Source organism: Myxocyprinus asiaticus, chromosome 48 (genome assembly GCF_019703515.2).
Source record: "Myxocyprinus asiaticus isolate MX2 ecotype Aquarium Trade chromosome 48, UBuf_Myxa_2, whole genome shotgun sequence".
Lineage (NCBI taxonomy): Eukaryota > Metazoa > Chordata > Actinopteri > Cypriniformes > Catostomidae > Myxocyprinus > Myxocyprinus asiaticus.
In genome coordinates this window covers 18,544,253-18,562,500 of record NC_059391.1, presented here as the reverse complement: position 1 = coordinate 18,562,500, position 18,248 = coordinate 18,544,253, and the positions used below count along the sequence as shown (strand labels likewise).

At 37.2% G+C, this 18,248-nt stretch overlaps 2 protein-coding genes across 2 annotated transcripts in view; one reads left to right on the top strand and one right to left on the bottom strand.

Annotated features, from left to right (window-relative positions):
• Positions 1–122: 122 nt before the first annotated feature.
• Positions 123–14,482, bottom strand: LOC127437175 (dickkopf-related protein 3-like). The gene is made up of 8 exons (XM_051691926.1): positions 14,255–14,482; positions 8,953–9,206; positions 8,620–8,745; positions 8,128–8,208; positions 4,963–5,055; positions 3,504–3,648; positions 912–1,062; positions 123–644 (listed from the first exon to the last, which is right to left on the bottom strand). The coding sequence occupies exons 1-8, from the start codon at positions 14,316–14,318 to the stop codon at positions 587–589; spliced, it is 972 nt and encodes a 323-aa protein (XP_051547886.1). The 5' UTR covers positions 14,319–14,482; the 3' UTR covers positions 123–586.
• A 1,992-nt stretch (positions 14,483–16,474) lies between these two features.
• Positions 16,475–18,248, top strand: part of LOC127437354 (F-actin-monooxygenase mical2b-like) — a 76,393-nt gene continuing 74,619 nt past the window's right edge. The window contains exon 1 of the mRNA XM_051692181.1: positions 16,475–16,630. The gene's annotated coding sequence lies outside the window, so the exon portion shown is untranslated. The remainder of the gene's footprint in view (positions 16,631–18,248) is intronic.

Sequence of the window (18,248 nt, the reverse complement as noted above, 5' to 3'; positions counted from 1 at the left end):
ATATATATAATGCAGTCTAACACTGCCACCTGCTGTTCAGACATGAATAATACATATTAATTTTTTAATGCTTATGCTATGTTGTAATGTTAATAGTACCAGCGGATACTAATTTTGTACAAAGACCATATTTATTAAGAATGCTTAAAATGTCCAGCATGGTCAACATTGTCATAATCTAAAGAAATATTACATGAACAAAAAATGTTAAAAAAAAACTTACAATCACAAATAAGAGCACATCCCATTAAATTAGAAGAAAGAAGGCACTTCATGCTAGTAGAGTGCAGAGCTTTCCGTAGATACAGGCATTACAACAGGCTCAGATAGAATGCACATTTTCTCAGCTGATTGTGTGGGGAAAATCTACAGAATGGATTTAAATATATAAAATAAACAATACTACTATTGTTTATTTTAGTAACGTAGGCATACTACACTCATAGAAGCTGAAGGCATCATCAAAACAGGTGAATATATTTAAAAAGCAAACATGCAAGTTGCAGAGATGTACTTTGTGCATGATGGTTATAGTTCCAATTCTGCAGAAGTTATTTTGGCCACAGATTCCGTGTGGGCTAGTAGATCAGTCCAAGATGCCTTCACCAGATGAGTTCCTCTTATCCACACACACTGATTCTTTCCTGCAATATAAAACAAAGCAATTGTTACATTATTTATTTATTTGAATATAAATGTCTCATCTTTTTTGTTCCCTGGAAATATAATCTCTTCTAATACATTTCTTCTAATATACATTGGGGTTCAAAAGTCTTGGCTCCAATCTGATTGGCTGGCTAGATTACAGTCATATCAGGCAAATTATTTTGGCCCAAAACAGGTCAGCCTTGTGCAAAACACTAGCAAAGACGCATGCAAGGACTGAGGTTGGTATGAACGTGCTCGCTCACCCGAGAGGCTGGCAATGCAGACCTGCAGCACAAGGGCAGTTCTCCAGAGGGCCTTCCTCATCCCACAGTAACAGCTCCATGAGCTGGTTAGGGTGATCACGACAGCCCTGCCGTTCCTGTGGCTTAGGGCGGCACACGGGGAAGAGAAGGGCTAGAGATGGCGAGATAAATCAGAGAGAGTGATCTGTCTTGATTTTGCTCTTCCTTGTTATTTTTGTTAGTCTCTTTATGGCTTTATTATAACATTATAACACTTTGACTTTAAAGAATAAGAGTTTTAATCTTTCTTTATCATTCTCACAGTAAATGTGGTCGTTTTTTTCTTAAAAGGTGCCGTAGGCCATGTTAGCGTTAATGTGGAACTTCCACCAGACTTAAAGGTGCTATTTGTAAGATTGACAACAAGCGTTTGAAATGGGTACTGCAGTCCAAATTCAAAATATTGGAGAGTTGTCTGCCCCGCCCCAGACTCGAAGCTCATGCGGGTTGCCAGAATGAGGACACGCAACAGGAACGAGTGAAACTGAAAATGTCAAGCGACGAGCTTTACACTGTAAGTTGATTAGCTAATGTATACGTTTGCAATGTTTTTATTGTTTGCAAATTATATGCCAGCAAACTTGTTCAAATCTGGCAACTCGGCGGTGTGGAAATACTATTGGTGAGTGGACAGTGGGCGGGATCACACAGGCCAAAACATAAACAGAAATTCCGGCCCGGTATGGAAACTTCAAAGTTGAATATACTGGCTGTAGCATTGTTATCAGATCGTAATTTAACTTAGCATGTTTCCTAATTCTCTAATGACATATTATGGTCATTTTATGATTTAGTACAGTAAAAATATTACATATAGCACCTTTAACCACGATTTACAAAAACATTAGACACATGCCCCATCTTTCCAGAGCTCCATCCTCCAAAGACATGCATGCACACAGAGATGCTTTGAGATTGCTGTTATCAGAGGTGAAGCAGAAGAACATCTCAATGTCTCAGGTAAGTAAATGAAACGGTAGCAAAATTGCGCTCTTACACAGCAAACTGATGCTCTCAGCTTCCTGCTGCCCATACTATAGACTTCTTTGTGAACTCGCAGAATGACTGACAGCCAGAAAGCCCTCAAATTCTTAGGTTTGGCTAAAAGAATCTGACTGCGGCCCACATCCAAATTTTTCTCTGAATGTTTACAGAGACTAGAGCTGTTACAAAGACAAGTGTGATATTAAATAATACTTATTTCATTGATTTTTGACAGGTAATAGAGAAATCAAATAGATAACAGCACCTTTAATTTACTTTGTTTATATGCAGTTCAGCTGCAAACGCTTTGGCAATACAAATGTAAATGACAAATATTTCCCATGCCAATAAAGCCTTAAAACTGAGAAACTGAAAATGCACAGATAAGAAGAGGGGTATAGCAGATACCAGAGAGGAGGAGGAAAAAGATTAGATGGACTCCAAACTAGGACATTTAGTAGTGTCTGTGGTTGGGTCAAAACCGCGTAAATGTTGTTGGTGCATATCGCATGCCTGAATCATGAAAATCTGGCAACGGAATGACGAATAAGTGAACTTGAGAGTGTTTTTGGCCCAGGAATAACATTATTAAGAGGAGTAAGATTCCAAACTCAAGGAAACAATTTAGTAATTTCAGGGGAAATCTTCAAACTATGAGGCCCCTGCACTCTGTGGAACTGGATATTTTTCCAGATGTGTTCCCATGTAAACCACTGCCCATTATGGATAACTTACACTATATACTCTCCATGGCCAAAAGTTTAAAAGTCTTCTAATTAGCTATTGCAGCTATACCCATTTCAAACATGACCATAAAATCAAGCACACAGCCATGCAATTCCCTTACAGACTAGCATTTACAGTACAATAAGGCAAAACTAAAGAGCTCAGTGACTTTCTGTGTAGCTCCTCACAAAGCTAGGTCCGTAAAGAAAAGGTTTACTGAGTCTGGTGTGGAAGAACTCAATATTCTAGCACAAAACTCAGCCTAAACCCCGCTTTTGAAATTAATTGGAATGCCGACTGCGAGCCAGACCCCATTGCTCAAAAGTTCCTGACCTCACTGAAACTCGTGTCTGAATGGGAGCAAATCCTAGCAGCCATGTTCCAACATTTAGTGGAAAGCCTTCCCAGAAAAGTAGAAGTTGTTACAGCACCAAAGGAAGAACAATCTCCTTAGTTCACCCATTTACCCACCCTCATGTTGTTTTAAATCCATATGACATTCTTTCTCCCCCAGGAACCCAAAAGGAGGCAGAATGATAGCCTCAGTCACCATTCACTTTCATTGAAGTTTTTTTTTTTTTCTACACTGAAAGTGAATGGTGACTGAGGCATCTCCTTTTGTGTTCCATGGAAATTATGACAAATATTTTTATTGGGTGAACTATCATTTTAATACACAAATTAGGTGTTTATCATCTCTGTGTCTACATACCTGGCACTGTTTCGGTGTCCACATACTTGTTGTGTATCATACTATACTGTGGCAAAGTTTTAAGTTTTTTCTTTCTTTCTAACTTTCTTGAACTTTTATACTAATTTAACTTTTTCCATGTAAATTCCTACCTTTGTGGAAGGCACAGCAGTGTTTAGGACTGCAGTCACTCTGGAATTGGCAGATTGTTCCGGACTGTCCTTTAGTTCTGTTCTGAGTACAAACACCCCACACACACAGCTGATCGCCGCAACACTCCTCATCCTTTGTGCATTGCTTTTAATATAAGTAACAGAACAGGAAATTAGCAAGAAAAAAATATTCTTGAAAAAGATAAACAAAATGTGAACTACGCAAACAAAAAATCTTGATCTAATAAAATATTTACAACCAATACAAGTCTATTGCAATTCCTCTTTTTATTTTCTTCTACACAATTTTCTGCAAATAATTACTACAAGAGTCCAAAAAAAATAAAATTAAAAAATAAATAAATAAATAAAAATGCAGTTTATTGTTCAACGAAAATCCCAATAATAATAAAAAATACAATTTGGTAAACAACCTCTGGTTTACGGTTTCCCCATTGACTTGCACTGTTAGAATGTTCTGCATTCAAAATGTAACTGACAGCGATAGCATCAGAGCATTATTTGCATACTGAATTGCAACTGAACATTTCTTTCTTTCATCTGTTTAACCACCGACAGCACCTTTACACTGCAAAAATGGTGATGTACTGTGGTAATTCTTGTTCACAGCCACCAGAAAAACAGTTGCAAATACTAGTATTTCCTTCAAGAAATGTAATTCTAGTTTTGTTTCCTGACTAAAACTGATAACCTCTAAAATTAGACATATTTTCTTATATAATATACTATTAGTCTCTAAAAATTGCTTTCATAAATTATGCTTACACTTCCAAAAATGTTTCTTTTTTGGAATATACAAATACATTTGCTTCCAGCACAAGCAGATTTGTTTGCTTATTTTTTGCTTAAAGGGGTCATGACATATCTTTTTTATTATTTCAATATATTCCTTAATGTACACTTAGATTATTGGTAAATATTTTTGCACAAAAAACAGTCATATATTTGTAAAACATGATCATTTTCTACCCTCATTCAGACCCTCTGTCAGAAACTCAAATTTTTGGTGCTGCTTCTCTTTTAAGACATGACAGTAAATGGCCACTGTTATGACTGGCTCTCTGCTCTTGACTGAACTGACATCTCAATGCTATTCGCGGGGCTACAGAAGTAAAAAGTTAAAGTAGGCATTAATGTGTTGTTATGGAGGTGGTCAGATGCAAATGTCTACCACAGTGTCACATCACAACGTGGAAGAAATAGAGAACAAGTTGTTTTGACAGCTTGGTTTCAACAAATGCTCTTTTTGCAGTGAGGTGGAAGTTTTGAGTTCTGAAACTTACAGTATGTTTTTATAGTACAATGAACTATTATATGTTAAAACATCAAGACAAATTTGATTCCTCATGTCATGACCCCTTTAAAGGTGGTTGAGTTACATATTTAACTATTACTTTCTTTTTTATCTCACTGAAAATGGACTTTAAAAAGTACACACCATATTAGCTGTCTGGCAGTGCATACATCTGGAGGTGGCAATCTCATACAGGCAGTAGCTGCTGTCCCCACAATCCTCATCAATCATGCACTCCTGCATGAACAAGCATAAAACACAGACATTATATACTGTACAGTATATATAGAGAGAGAGAGAGACTGTTATTACATTTACAGTTGAGCAAACATCCCACCATTCATATGAATAAACCCTGGTGGACTGGCATAAATCAGTTTAATATGGGTGGCAAATTCCCACATGATGCCTTTAGTTTCCTTATAGTGACAGATAGTACTTGTATTTATTTATTTTGCTTTCTCTCTGCAAACTACAGCATTATCACTAAACTACTGTAATAGGGTGTGTGTTTTAGTTTCAGATTTGCCGTCAGGAAATTCCAAAGAGGTGTTTCGCCTCCCAGACAGAAATCCAGTTGGGGACTCTGCAAAAGAAAGACCCACCTACCATTTACCAGAAAACAAAATTTTCTTGTCTGGATTCTGGACGATTTGCAACTGCTTAGCTTCCTAAAATAAGTTAATCACATTTTTTTAAACAGTCTTATTTTGGTATAGACACCACAATTTTGTACTGTAAATCAACAATAATGAACTCATTGGCTGTTTTATAATTAATTCCACATTTACACATAGCTTGAGGTGCAAGAAGATAGTGCTCAGCATAGCGACCTACCACTTAGCAGCCAAGATCAAAGCCATACCCTCCCCCTCTAAACTAACAACATCTAGAGTCTAGCACTCTAACACTCCAGCACTTCTTGTCAAACAAATTCCACTGTTCCGGGACAAAAACAACTTGTCCAAGTTCGTTTTTGTTTTGACAGCAAGCATACAAATTGGAAATATGTAGAAAGCATACAAATGAAAGTATTCAAAATTTCTCCTAGTTGTAAAATCATTGTCATATGGCACAATAACAGTCTGGTCCTGGAAGTTAAAATCCTATTAATTTTTTTCATAGGGGAACTGACATATAAACCTTTAAAAACAGACCTACCATGAGCTCTGAGGTCCTTAATCGATTGTATACTTCTGTTGAAGCCATCAGTCCAAGTTATAAAAAACAAAAAACAAAAAAAAAAACATTTTTTTTAAATGAGTTTAATAGTAAAATTTGTGGTGAAGAACTACCCATGATCCTGCAGAGAAAGATCCACCAATCAGAGAATCTCAGTAAACAAAGTACGCCCACAAAGTTCTGCAGTGACCGTCCACTCCCATGACACACTGTATATGATTCAATCAAGTTTGTCTCTCTACACGGTCAAATAACTTATAGATTTGTATATATCTTAATATTTTGCAATAAACTTAAAATATATTTTTTATACACTTCCTCAAGTCCTTGTGGTGGTGTAGTGACTTTTTTGGTGGTGGAGGATGAATCTCAGTTGTCTCCATGTCTGAGACGTCAGTCTGTGCATCTTATCACGTGGCTTGTTGAGCGCGTTACTGCGGAGACGTAGTGCATGTGGAGTCTTCAAGCTATTCTCTGCGGCACCCACACACAACTCACCACGTGCCCCAAGAGAGCGAGAACCATACGTTATAGCGACCGCAAGGAGGTTACCCCATGTGACTCTACCCTCCCTAGCAACCGGGCCAATTTGGTTGCTTAGGAGACCTGGCTGGAGTCACTCAGCACGCCCTGGGATTCAAACTTGTGACTCCAGGGGTGGTAATCAGCGTCTTTACTTGCTGAGCTATGCAGGCCCCCACTGTTTGTATATTTTGAAACATTTTGCATCTTTCCATTGTTTTGAATTAAATTATGTCATTCGCTATGCTTCATGGAATTGTAGTTCATTCACTTGTGAAAAACGTTAAGTACCCAGTCTCGTACCCTTGTCTTTTTGTCTGGTTTTCAATTTTTTTTTTTGCTTCAAATCAAAGTTTGTAATGTTGTGATTCACTTTGAAGGCTGGTTGGTTTAGTTCATGGCTTACATCTCTTTTATGAAGTATTTATTGAAATCCCTGTGGAAAACATTAATAGGAACAATACTTCCGGAACCAAGACGGCAGAAAAAGTGGGCGGGCATTGTAGCGCTATATCACTTGGCATTCTGGAATATTTAATTCTGATAGGTCCACCCAAATATAACAACCACTCAAATTAATATTTCATGTCCATTTATTTATTTGATAAGTAGCTGTAAATAAATGGGATAATGTATACAAGCTCTGAATTGGCATCCTGACCACCCCATTGGACTGTTTGACAGATTATTCTGCGATAATGTCTGGCTGACTATACATTATCCCTTAACTATGAGTTAAGATTTGCCATTCTCTGCTAAACTGTTATAAGTCACTAAGAGTTGCCTCATGGCAACATCAATGCAGGCATTAACTCTTGACCACAAATTCCAGTGTACCACTTTCCATGCATTTTTTCCAGCTGTTCTAATTTTACCATATACTGAGTCTCTAAAGACACTGTAATCGTTAAAATATTTATAGCATGTGGCAATGCATAAGCACATTATATTTATCACATATGCATACAGTTTATCTAATGTAATTGCTCTGGGACTGTTATAATAGTAGCTGATATAATTTAACTGAATCAATAAAGTTATCAGCTATTAGACTGAATGTTATTATTCAAGAAAATTGAGTGTGTCTAATCACACTGCAACCCCCCCCCCCCCCTATGTTCAAGGCAAATCTATGCCCTTGGCAACAAGACTTCTGTTTTGACTAAAAACATGGGAATCCGCTTAACTCTTGACAACAATGAGCTTTAAAAGGACAGATTTGGAACATCTGTCCCTCATGACATTTATTAAATGGTTTACAACAATTCTCCATGTTTAGAAAGGTTTCCTTAATGAGGCAATGCAACAAGGCTTGATGTGCCATATGTTTCCCAAGCAAACAGCGGGTCCTAGTCTGAGGATTGGTGAAGTGGAAAATCCATGTCGATTTTAATAAATAAACTTTACTTTCCTCAGGTTTCCGAGGTGTCGACAAAACTCACTGTTGGCTTTATAGCACTGCCCAGAGTGACTTACAAGAATGCACACTGAAACTTTAAATGCCTTGAATAAAAGGTTTACCAGACCACTTTTTGGGCAATTGAATACAATTTAAATGAATTTACTTAATAGGTGAGATATACAGTAGATGAGATACAGACTTACATGATCTACTTCGTTCCACCACCCAGTGCTCTGATGGACAGTTCTGGAAAAATGTGTTTTCCCAGTCTTATTGTCTGTTTCCTATAGAGTACAACCAGGTGTTTAGTCACAGATAAGGAAACAGTCAGTGCTGGAACAGCAATTACTCTGATGATCCATTAAAATGCTTTCTTATGTGGCAGGTGACCTCAGATCTGGTCTTCATGAACTTTAAGGGACATAATACAGTATATAAATCATTCCATATATAATATATCAGTCATTCCATATTCCATACAGTATATAGCATCCCATGTGTAAATACATTTTTGTAACTACAGTCATACAATAGGTACTCACTCGCGCTCTCTCTCTCTCTTTGTGTGTGTGTGTGTGTGTGTATATATATACATATAAAAGGCATTTATGAACACATTCAATTCTGTGCATGGCAATACAGTTCATAGAAAAAGCTAAACTAAATCAGATAAAGAAAAAACAAAACAGAAATACCTTGTCGATCCTCTCTGTTAGTTGGAAGGTCCTGTTGCCAAGCTTAATCTCCCTTGAAGTTTCATTGTAAAAATTGGCAGGGAAGTTGCGTCCATGTTGCAATGACTTTGAAGACTCATTGTCCATCTGATTGTGTATATTTATCAAATAGCTTTAATTTTGCATGAATAAGCAATTATTTTGCTAAACTGTGAAAAATATATTTTATAATTAAAGTTTTTCTATTAGATATCCCCAAATATTGTGTTTAATTCTCGTGCGTAAAGGACGATTGCGCAAAGTTGGCCAATCTTTAAACTATGTGTAGCACTTTGGCTTTTCATCCTGTCGTACCTGGTGCACAGCCTCCTCTAGTTTCTGCTGCGTGTCCTCCATCAGCTTTTCCACCTCCCTGAACATCTCATTTAAAGTGGTCTGTCCCTGTATCACATGCGTGTCGGTGATGTCCACATGTCCACTTCTGTGAATTGAGCTCCCTACCACAAAGCCCATACAAAGGGAGAGTAGTGCAAATTTCAGCATAGTTTTTGGGGGGATCAGGCAAGTTACTCCTGCTGTCTCTGGAACGTGGTTTATTAGGCAACTTGCTAAAGGGGGAAAAAAAGACAGGAAAGAAATTTTTGGCTCCCAATTGAGTCTGATGGCTGAACTATTAAAGTGGCAGCACACTGGCCTTCAGAAAAGAGGTTAAAAATGTAATTGGCAAAAACACAACACTTTAAAAGCTTAGCAATATCTCATATAGATCATATGTTTATTGAAGCAATAAGCCAGAGGGCCTGTGTTAGCCAGGTAGGTTGGTTTTTATAATAAATATGAATACAATTTTCATTTTTCAAACCAAGTTTATATTATACAGTGTTCATGATATTTCAGTAGTCATGGATAAGTTTTCATCCATAAAGATTTTACTTAACAAACATGCCATGGAACTTGTAAGCGGCCGTTCACACCGAACAAGTTTTTGCGTCCGTACGTGAGATGGACGTCTGACTGTATCTTTTCCAAAAACCTTTGGGATGATCTTCATGATTGGATATTACTGAAATATACAGTACCTGATTGGACTACACATCAAAAAATATGTTTTTTCTATAGGGAACCACAGAGTTGAATTTGTTGTCAATAGCCTACTATTGTGATTTGTGCAAAATATATACATAAGTGCAGGTTAATTAAAACCATCCAATTTTCTTGCAATTCCAAAATGAGTTGGTGGTGTATTATAAATCGTTAAAAATGTATGCGTAACAAAAGCGCCCTTCAATTATTTAAAAATTTTTTTATGTCTTTACTTGTGTTTAATATTTAATATTAGGGCCCAAGCACTGAAAGTGCGGAGACCCTATTATTCTTTTGTTCTTCTTTTCAAGGTTTTCTGTACTTTTGGGGTACTTAACATGCGTGAAAACTCTTGAAAGTTTGCACACATATCAGAGTTGTCGGCCATTAATATTTGGCAAAGTTGGGGGGGGGGGGGGGGCATGCAGGGGTGCTCTGTAGCCACCTAGAAGATGGGCATGTTCGGGGGGCTTTGTAGCACATCCCTTTTGAGCTACTGTCACCAAACTTTGTACACATATAGATCTCATCAAGCCGGACAACTTTCATGCTGACAGTCATAAGCTCCGCCCAACAGGAAGTCAGCCATTTTGGATTGTTTGAAAAATGCATGCTCTGGAATTTGAAATACTCCTCCTTGGGATTTCATGTTACAGGTACCAAATGTTGGCGACATCATGCCAAGACATTGACTATGCTAAATTGCAAACAGATTTTTGATATATTGAACGGTGTTGCCATGGTGACATGATAAAGTAACATTTCAATAAAGAATGGGAAAAAGGAAGTGTCTCATATCTTCTATGTGCATCATGTTATTTACATTAAATTGAGCCAAATTTTTGACCTTGCGGGCTGATCACATTGATGTGGCTATTGTGGGTCACGGTTGTAGCACCACCGACTGGCGGAAGGAAGTGTGGCACTTTTAACAGACTTTGAAATATCTCTTATGTTTACCTGAATTGCTTCAAATATTTTTAGAATAATGTCAAGACAGTGCAGATTTAAAATTCTGAAGGGATTCTTGATATCTTAATCAGTGTTGCCATGGCAACGCATTAAATGCCATTATTCCTTTTTATGTATATTCACATGTTTTTGAGGTACTTGACATGCTTGAATTTTCATGATATTTTGCACACACATCAGAGCTGTCGGCCATTAGGCCTGGGCAAATGTTAACACATGGGCGTGGCTGGGAGCTCTGTAGCGCCACCTTATGACAAAAGTGGTGGGGTCAGTTTCTTCTACGGTCACCAGACTTGCTACATAATTGTTCTCATCAAGCCGGACAACTTTCAAAATTACAGTCATTAGCTTCACCTAACAGGAAGTTGTCTATTCTGGACTGAATGTGCATTTTTGGAAAATCGCAGGCCCTGAACTTTTGAATACTCCTAGGGATTCATGTGACTGGCATCAAACTTAGGCAATATTATGCCAAGACATTGTAGATGCTAATTTGAGAATGGATATTTGATATATTGAACTGTGTCGCCATGGTGAAGCAATAAATTTATGCTGAAAAATGGGAAACAGGAAGTGCCTTATATCTTTTGTGTGCATTGTGTAATTTTGATGAAAATTCAGCTGTATCTTTGGTAATGGGTGCTGATCACATTGATATTATGGGTCATGGTCATAGCACCACCAACTGACAGCAGGAAGTATGGCACTTTTAACAGACTTTGAAATAGCTCTCTTGTGTTTACATGAATTGCTTCAAAATTCTTTAGAATAATGTCAAGACACTGCTGATGTAAAATTGTAAAGGAATATTTGATATCTTAAATACTGTTGCCATGGCAATGCATTAATTGTAATTATTCCTTTCTTACTATATTTGGGTGTTTTTGAGGCACTTGGCATGTTTGAAATGTCATTCAATTTTGCACACACATTAGAGTTGTCGGCCATTAGGACTGGGCAAAAGTTTATACATGGGTGTGTAGGGGGGGCTCTGTAGCAGCCCCTTTAAAATGGGCATGTAACAGGGACTCTGTAGCACCCCCATTTTCACATAGAGTCACCAAACTTGGTACGTATATTGTTCTCATCATGCTGAACAACTTTCATACTTACAGTCATTAGCTCACCCAAAAGGAAGTCAACCATTTTGGATTTTCTGAAAATCGCAGGCTCTGAACTTTTAAATACTCCTCCTAGGGGATTCAGGTGACTAACACCAAATTTGTGCAACATCATGCCAAGACATTGTAGATGCTAAATTGCTAACAGATTTTTTTATATTTTGAATGATGTTGCCGTGGTGAAGCAATACATTTATGGTGAAAAATGGGAAACAGGAAGTGTCTTATATCTTCTGTGTGCATTGTGTGATTTAGATTAATTTTCACCTACAGTCATCAAAATTGGTACATATATAGTTCTCATCAAGCCAGACAACTTTCATAATTATAGTCATTAGGTCTGCCCAACATTTTGGATTTTTTTGAATACTGCAGTCTCTGAACTTTGAAATACCCCTCTTAGGGAATTCATGAGACTGTCACCGCATTTAGACAACATTATGCCAAGACATTGAAGATGCTAAATTGCGAACAGATTTTGATATATCAAACGGTGTTGCCATGGTGAGGCATTAAATGGCGAAAAATGGGAAATGCCACCACCGGGCAGCAGGAAGTGTGGCTCTTACAACAGACTTTACAATAGTCCTCTGATACTTACTCTAATTGCTTCAAAATTGTTTAGAATAATGTCAAATGCATGTGTCCACCTTGCATTGTTTTCCGAAAGACACCAGGTGGAAATGGACCAGTTGTTCTTGGGGCCGTCATTGCTGCTTGCAGCTATATTTCTTCCTGCTGCTGCTCAGTTTCTTTGTTTCTATAACATATTCATTTTTTTAAAGCCTATTTGTACTTTTTAAATGTTTACTTCACCGGCAATCTTACGATCGGTATTGTTTGCATTAACTGTATGTTATTAACATTCAATTCTTATTTAATTGTGAAACTATACATCATAAGAAAGGTCTACTACTTCACTTTGATATTTAGCCAATGTTTCACAATAGAAATGTTACTGCCTGAGTAATTTCTTAATTTATGTCAACATATCAAAATATCAAAGCGAGAGTTAAGAATATGAAACGGTTATAAAAATGCACAAACCTATTCAGTGATGTAATCTCCCTTTGAGTTGTCAATAGCAGGCTTCAGTGAACATCATCCAATAGAACATTTAGTCTAACAGTGTGCACAATAATGGAAATTATTATATATGCTCATATTTACTTCATAAAGAATTATTATTTATGTCCATTTTCCACTAAATTATGTGATATGATCTGCTGACATGCTGTAATTCTTTCATAAGTTGATTTCCAAACCTCAATGAAACTAGAAGGTGCATAAGTTAATTTCTCTGTCCAAATATGGTCAAGATAAAGAGGAAGTTATGACATCATGCATACCTCAGTGGAAGTGCCCACGTGACAGGGACTTCCCCATCCCATACCATAGTAGGATAAATTATGTATCAAGCATAAAACGAATCAGTTGACTGCTGAGACTTATTGTAAATAAACAGATGATTTCAAATTTTATTTGTACATGATTATTGACAGCTCTGTAGCTGTAATTGCAGAAGAGCTGTACACCTGCTATCATCTTCACCTGCCAATAATCTGCTTTCTGCCTCATTATATGAATGGAATCCACATGAGATCATTAAAACACTGCTTTAACAACTCGATTATGATTGATAAAATATATGGACAAGATATTTTTTGTTGCATGTTACATTTTATAATGTATTTATTCTGTATTTAGGCGTGAATGCAAACGGCTAATGCTATTTGTGGCCAGAATCACAAGACATAGTCTTGAAAAATGATTAATATAACTAAGTGTTTTGAAGTTATGATTCTCAAATTTGAAATAGAACATTATCAGACGTGTGGCTTCCCTCCATTATGTTTCTATGCATCAACAAAGTCAGTGTCATATATTATTTCATATAAATATTTATGAAAAAAAAAAAATAGCTGATCACTTCACAATAAATGTGATCTTAAGAAACGAAAATTATGCCTGCAATACAATGTAGGGATGAACTGCAGCCAATATATTTTGAATATGTCCTTTTAGGTTTTTGCTCAAAACAAGGGGCGCACATTAACAGGTAAATAATAATAATAATAATAATAAACTGTTGCGCTGTGTCTCCCTGCTTTTTCTTCGTCTCACGCAGGAGCTTCGCGTTTTTCAGACGCTGTGTCAAGCAAAGTTATTTTAGCAAGTCTGTTCACTCATCGGTCATTTTGGGAAGGCTCCTGTGCAGCTATTTTTCTATGTAAACAAGCGGCATACAAGTGCAGCTCGTATCTACTTGAATGGGGAAAGACCATAATCTCCAAAAAGGCTGGCCAAGATTATGATCAAAGAACATATTTCAAATCAGCAGTAAAATCTGACAACACCTGTGTCATAAATTGTGCTTCTTTACATCAGATTACGCTAAAAAGACGTAATTTTTCCGGCTTGTATAGCTAATGCGCATGCATAGTTGATATAGATGATTGACAGGTGACTGGCTCTTTTACCTGTAAGGCGGGACTTCCTTTCTACATCCGTTGACCGTTGGGCGTTCCAATTTCTCCCATTCATTTTAATAGAATTGACCCGTCTCTGCTAAATACTCTCTGGTGTCGAGTTTAAAAGAACTAAGCGTCTCGAGACACCTGCGTTCTGCCACAGTCCTGGGGCCTGAAGTATAAAAGTTGCGTACGCACAAAATGGGCATTGAAATGTGCGTAAGAAATTTTCCACGAACCTATCGTGATTTATAAAAAATAAACTTGGCGTAAATATGTGTGCACCGTACGGACACTCTTGACTGTGCGTACGCACACTTTTACTGGTGTGTGTGAATTAGCGACTCCAGCTGGACAAATAATGAATTGAACAGACTGATTATAAACTCTGATTTTCATTTAATTCACATTTAGAATATAATAATAATAATAATAATAATAATAATAATAATAATAAAAATTAAAATAATAATAATAATAATAATAATAATAATAATAAAAACACCGGACAGTAGCTATAAGACAGGCACTGCTGGACACATTCAGTAGTCGAACAGATCATTGGAGAGACGTGTCTCATCAGAAACAGTATTGTACAGCTGCAAACAGGTACAACAATGCACATAAAATGTGCTGACTGCTCCACTTCATTCCGACCCTCATCGCAATGAAACCCCCATTCTAGTCTAATAAAAACATTATCAAAAGTACATTTACCGTTCAGCTGTTTTTATATAACACCAGTCAAATATAAAATCTTAGTAATCCGATGATATCAGACAATGCTGCACAAAGAATTGTAATAATTTTCGTTTTGTTTCCAGTACTAAATATTTAACTTCTCAATAAAAACACCCTTAAAACGATTTAAAAGGTTTTCTGAGAAGCAAAACTGCTTAGGTTAGATTTATGTCTGCAAAGATAAAAACATATTGCCAAGGGATATTCAAGATATATTCTTTGAAAACAAGTTCATATCTTAATACATAATGTTTCTTCATGGTGCAGCATCTAACCTTTGGGCACATGTGACATTTACAGTCTTATCTCTTATAATACAGTTTCTTGTACCGTTAAACGCAGTAATCACGTGTCTGGATGGTGAAATGCATATGGTAATTGTATGCAGATGAGGATATGCATAGTAAAAACAGGCGTTGTACACTCCATATGGTTATTTGGGGAAAGAGACAGGGTGGGGAATGAATCACGTGCATGCACTCACAAGGGAACTATGCGCAGGTTCTGGCGTACGTACGGTTTTATAAATCTGTTTTGTGTGTTTGTGTGTGTGTGTGTGTGTACATACTTATCACAAGGATAGGAAAACCTGAGATCACCTACCTTGTGGGCCCCAGACATTGGTCCCCACGAGGGAAATGGCTTATTAAACACATGTAAAAATGGTTTCTGTGAGGGTTAGGTTTAGGGGTAGGGTTAGTGGATAGAAATTATCGTTAAATCTGTATGAAATCCATAAAATGCATGGAAGTCTATGGAGAGTCCCCACAATTATATAAAAACAAGTTTGTGTGTGTGTGTGTGTGTGTCACACCTCTCCTTTCTCAATGTGAATTCCGTATGCACATCCTTTGATCTTCCAGTAGATGGCGTCAGAGTATGCTTTCTCGTTCAACACTGTGGTATGATTCGCTGCTTTAATGATGCTTTCACCTGCCAGTGTTTGTGTGATTTTGTGCTGATCGTACCAGCAAAGATATAATGCATGGTGATCATATTTATTAAGACTTTAAAAAAACAAACAAACATGCAATTTAGTAACTTTTTGTTTTGTATGAAGTGGTTAGCAGCAATAGAGTTCCTACTGTAAGGGAGAGAGAATGAGATAGTAGTGAGAAACAAATGGCTTCCCCTGCTGTTTGGACAGTTCGGCAATATTTCATAGTACAGGTGTGTAGGTGCAGGTTTAATGCATTCATGTCTCGGAAAATAATAATATAGTATTGCTTACATTAAAACCTGAAAAATTTTCTTTATTGTTAAATGCATGTATTATAATAAAATAACAGCTCTTATAAAACCCCAAACCTTCAGTATAGCCTTGCACAGAGTGTAATGTTACTCTGTGGTGGCTGACCCAAAATTCAACGGTGGGATTCGCCTTCCAAGTTTGTCTGATCTTCCCATTGGGCGTCATGTGAAGCGCCGCCTCTAATTTTAAAAGCGCATAAAGGCCAGTCAGTCGCGAGCGCGACCGATATTCATAAACAGCTGAGTGGATGGAGATAGTTTAAAAACTGTCTCCCTAAAAAAAAAAATACACTGCAGAAGTCTAGGAAGTTATACGGATAATATCGACCACTGTCAAACACATGTATTGCAGCGGTTATCGTTCGAGCTGAAAGTCAATTTGCAGAGGAAAAAGTAAGTTTGTTAATGCCCATTATTTGAGCGCGTGTCGGTGCACGAGCTGTTGACGCGCTACACCGTGCACGCGCTGCTTTGACAGGATACGTTGTTGATGTGAAGATGTTTCTTATTTAAATATGAACAGCGGTTTAGTGATGTAGTATGCTGTTTTCTTGAACTGCCGCAACAAGTCTGAATTCACTAAGCAATAATGGTAAGTTTGTATTGGATGTCCCATTTGGTTTTCTATTACATCATAGTCAGCTTAGTTTCAAGAGTGGTGTAAATAATTCACTTAAACCTTTGGGGTGCTTGTCAGATGTCTAGGTTTGTAGTTTATCTCCTAGATAATGCCAATATAGCATTAAAAGCATGATTTTGGCCATTATATCAGTTATCTGATACAGCCATTGACCAAATTGACCACATTACCAGATTGTTTTGCTCCAGTTATGACTGTTCTCAGGTAATTAGTTTGGATGACAGGTGCACAGGTATGTTTCTGTGAATAAGTAGAGATAGAAAACTTGACCAAACCTGCAAATGTGCCATAGAGGTGTTTTGGACATGGTACTTGTCCACATTTGAATATGAAGCGTTTGTCGTTCTTGTCAGGTGATTAGTGTTTTTTTTTTTTTTTCCCCAGTAATGTTTCAGAATGTAAGCATATGCAAGCCTGCACAAGACACATGATGTAATGTAATTTTGCGCATAGAGTCCTTCTTATAGTTTATGGACTTTTGTACAGTACTGTACAAAAGTCTTAGGCACATAAGATGTTTCACAAAAGCATGTCTTAATATGGTTATTTATATCTTCAGCTTTAGTGTGTCAATAGGAAAATATATTTTAGACTCCCAAACATTACTTTTGCAAATAGAAAGATTAGAATAGAAGAACAGGGAGCCCTGCAACAGATGTCCCACTGAACATCGTGTCAGTCTGAGATTACATAAAGAGACAGAAGCAATTGAGACAGCCAAAATAGATTGAAGAACTGTGGTGAATTCTCCAAGAAGCTTGGTGCATCCTATCTGCCAACAACCAAGAAAAACTGTGTCCAGGTGTACCTAGGAGAATTGGGGCTGTTTTAAAGGCAAAGGTGGCCACACCAATATTGATTTAGCTTTTTTATGTTTACTGGACTTTGTATGACATTAAGTGATACATGAAAACTTTTTATGTCATTATTTTTGAAGACATACTCACTATGCAACATTTTCCACAAGGGCCTAAGACTTTTGCACAGTACTGTACATTTTTACCATTTGTATGAAATGCATTGTGATGTGTTTTTGCCCTTTTAACCCCTCAATCCTTTTTTCAGATGTTTTCAATATCTTTTTTGCCAATGTTAACAATATCTCCTATAAGAGGTTTTCAGTATATTGTCCCCTCTGTTGCCTCTATAGCAGAATGACAGTGTTACACAATCCCTTTCTGGAATATGCCATTGACTTATAAGGCCGTGCAGAGATGGACAGAAATACACTAGAACTGTGGTGTTAGTCTATCAAATGGGTTTCTGTTGAATAGACCAGAACTTCACCACAAGCATGAGTAGAGATCCACAGAGAGGTTCATGGAAATTATTCTGGAAATCGAAGCCATTGTTTCTTAGTGCTGCCAGAGG

What these genes read in the sequence shown, in the direction of transcription:
- LOC127437175 (XM_051691926.1), bottom strand. Translation starts at nt 14,318, where the DNA reads ATGAATGGGAGAAATTGGAACGCCCAACGGTCAACGGATGTAGAAAGG. An exon ending in TAACAGAGAGGATCGACAAG is followed by an intron (nt 8,209 to 8,619) that starts GTATTTCTGTTT and finishes TGTACTCTATAG; the next exon opens with GAAACAGACAATAAGACTGG. An exon ending in CTGCATTGCCAGCCTCTCGG is followed by an intron (nt 645 to 911) that starts GTGAGCGAGCAC and finishes TTTATATTGCAG; the next exon opens with GAAAGAATCAGTGTGTGTGG.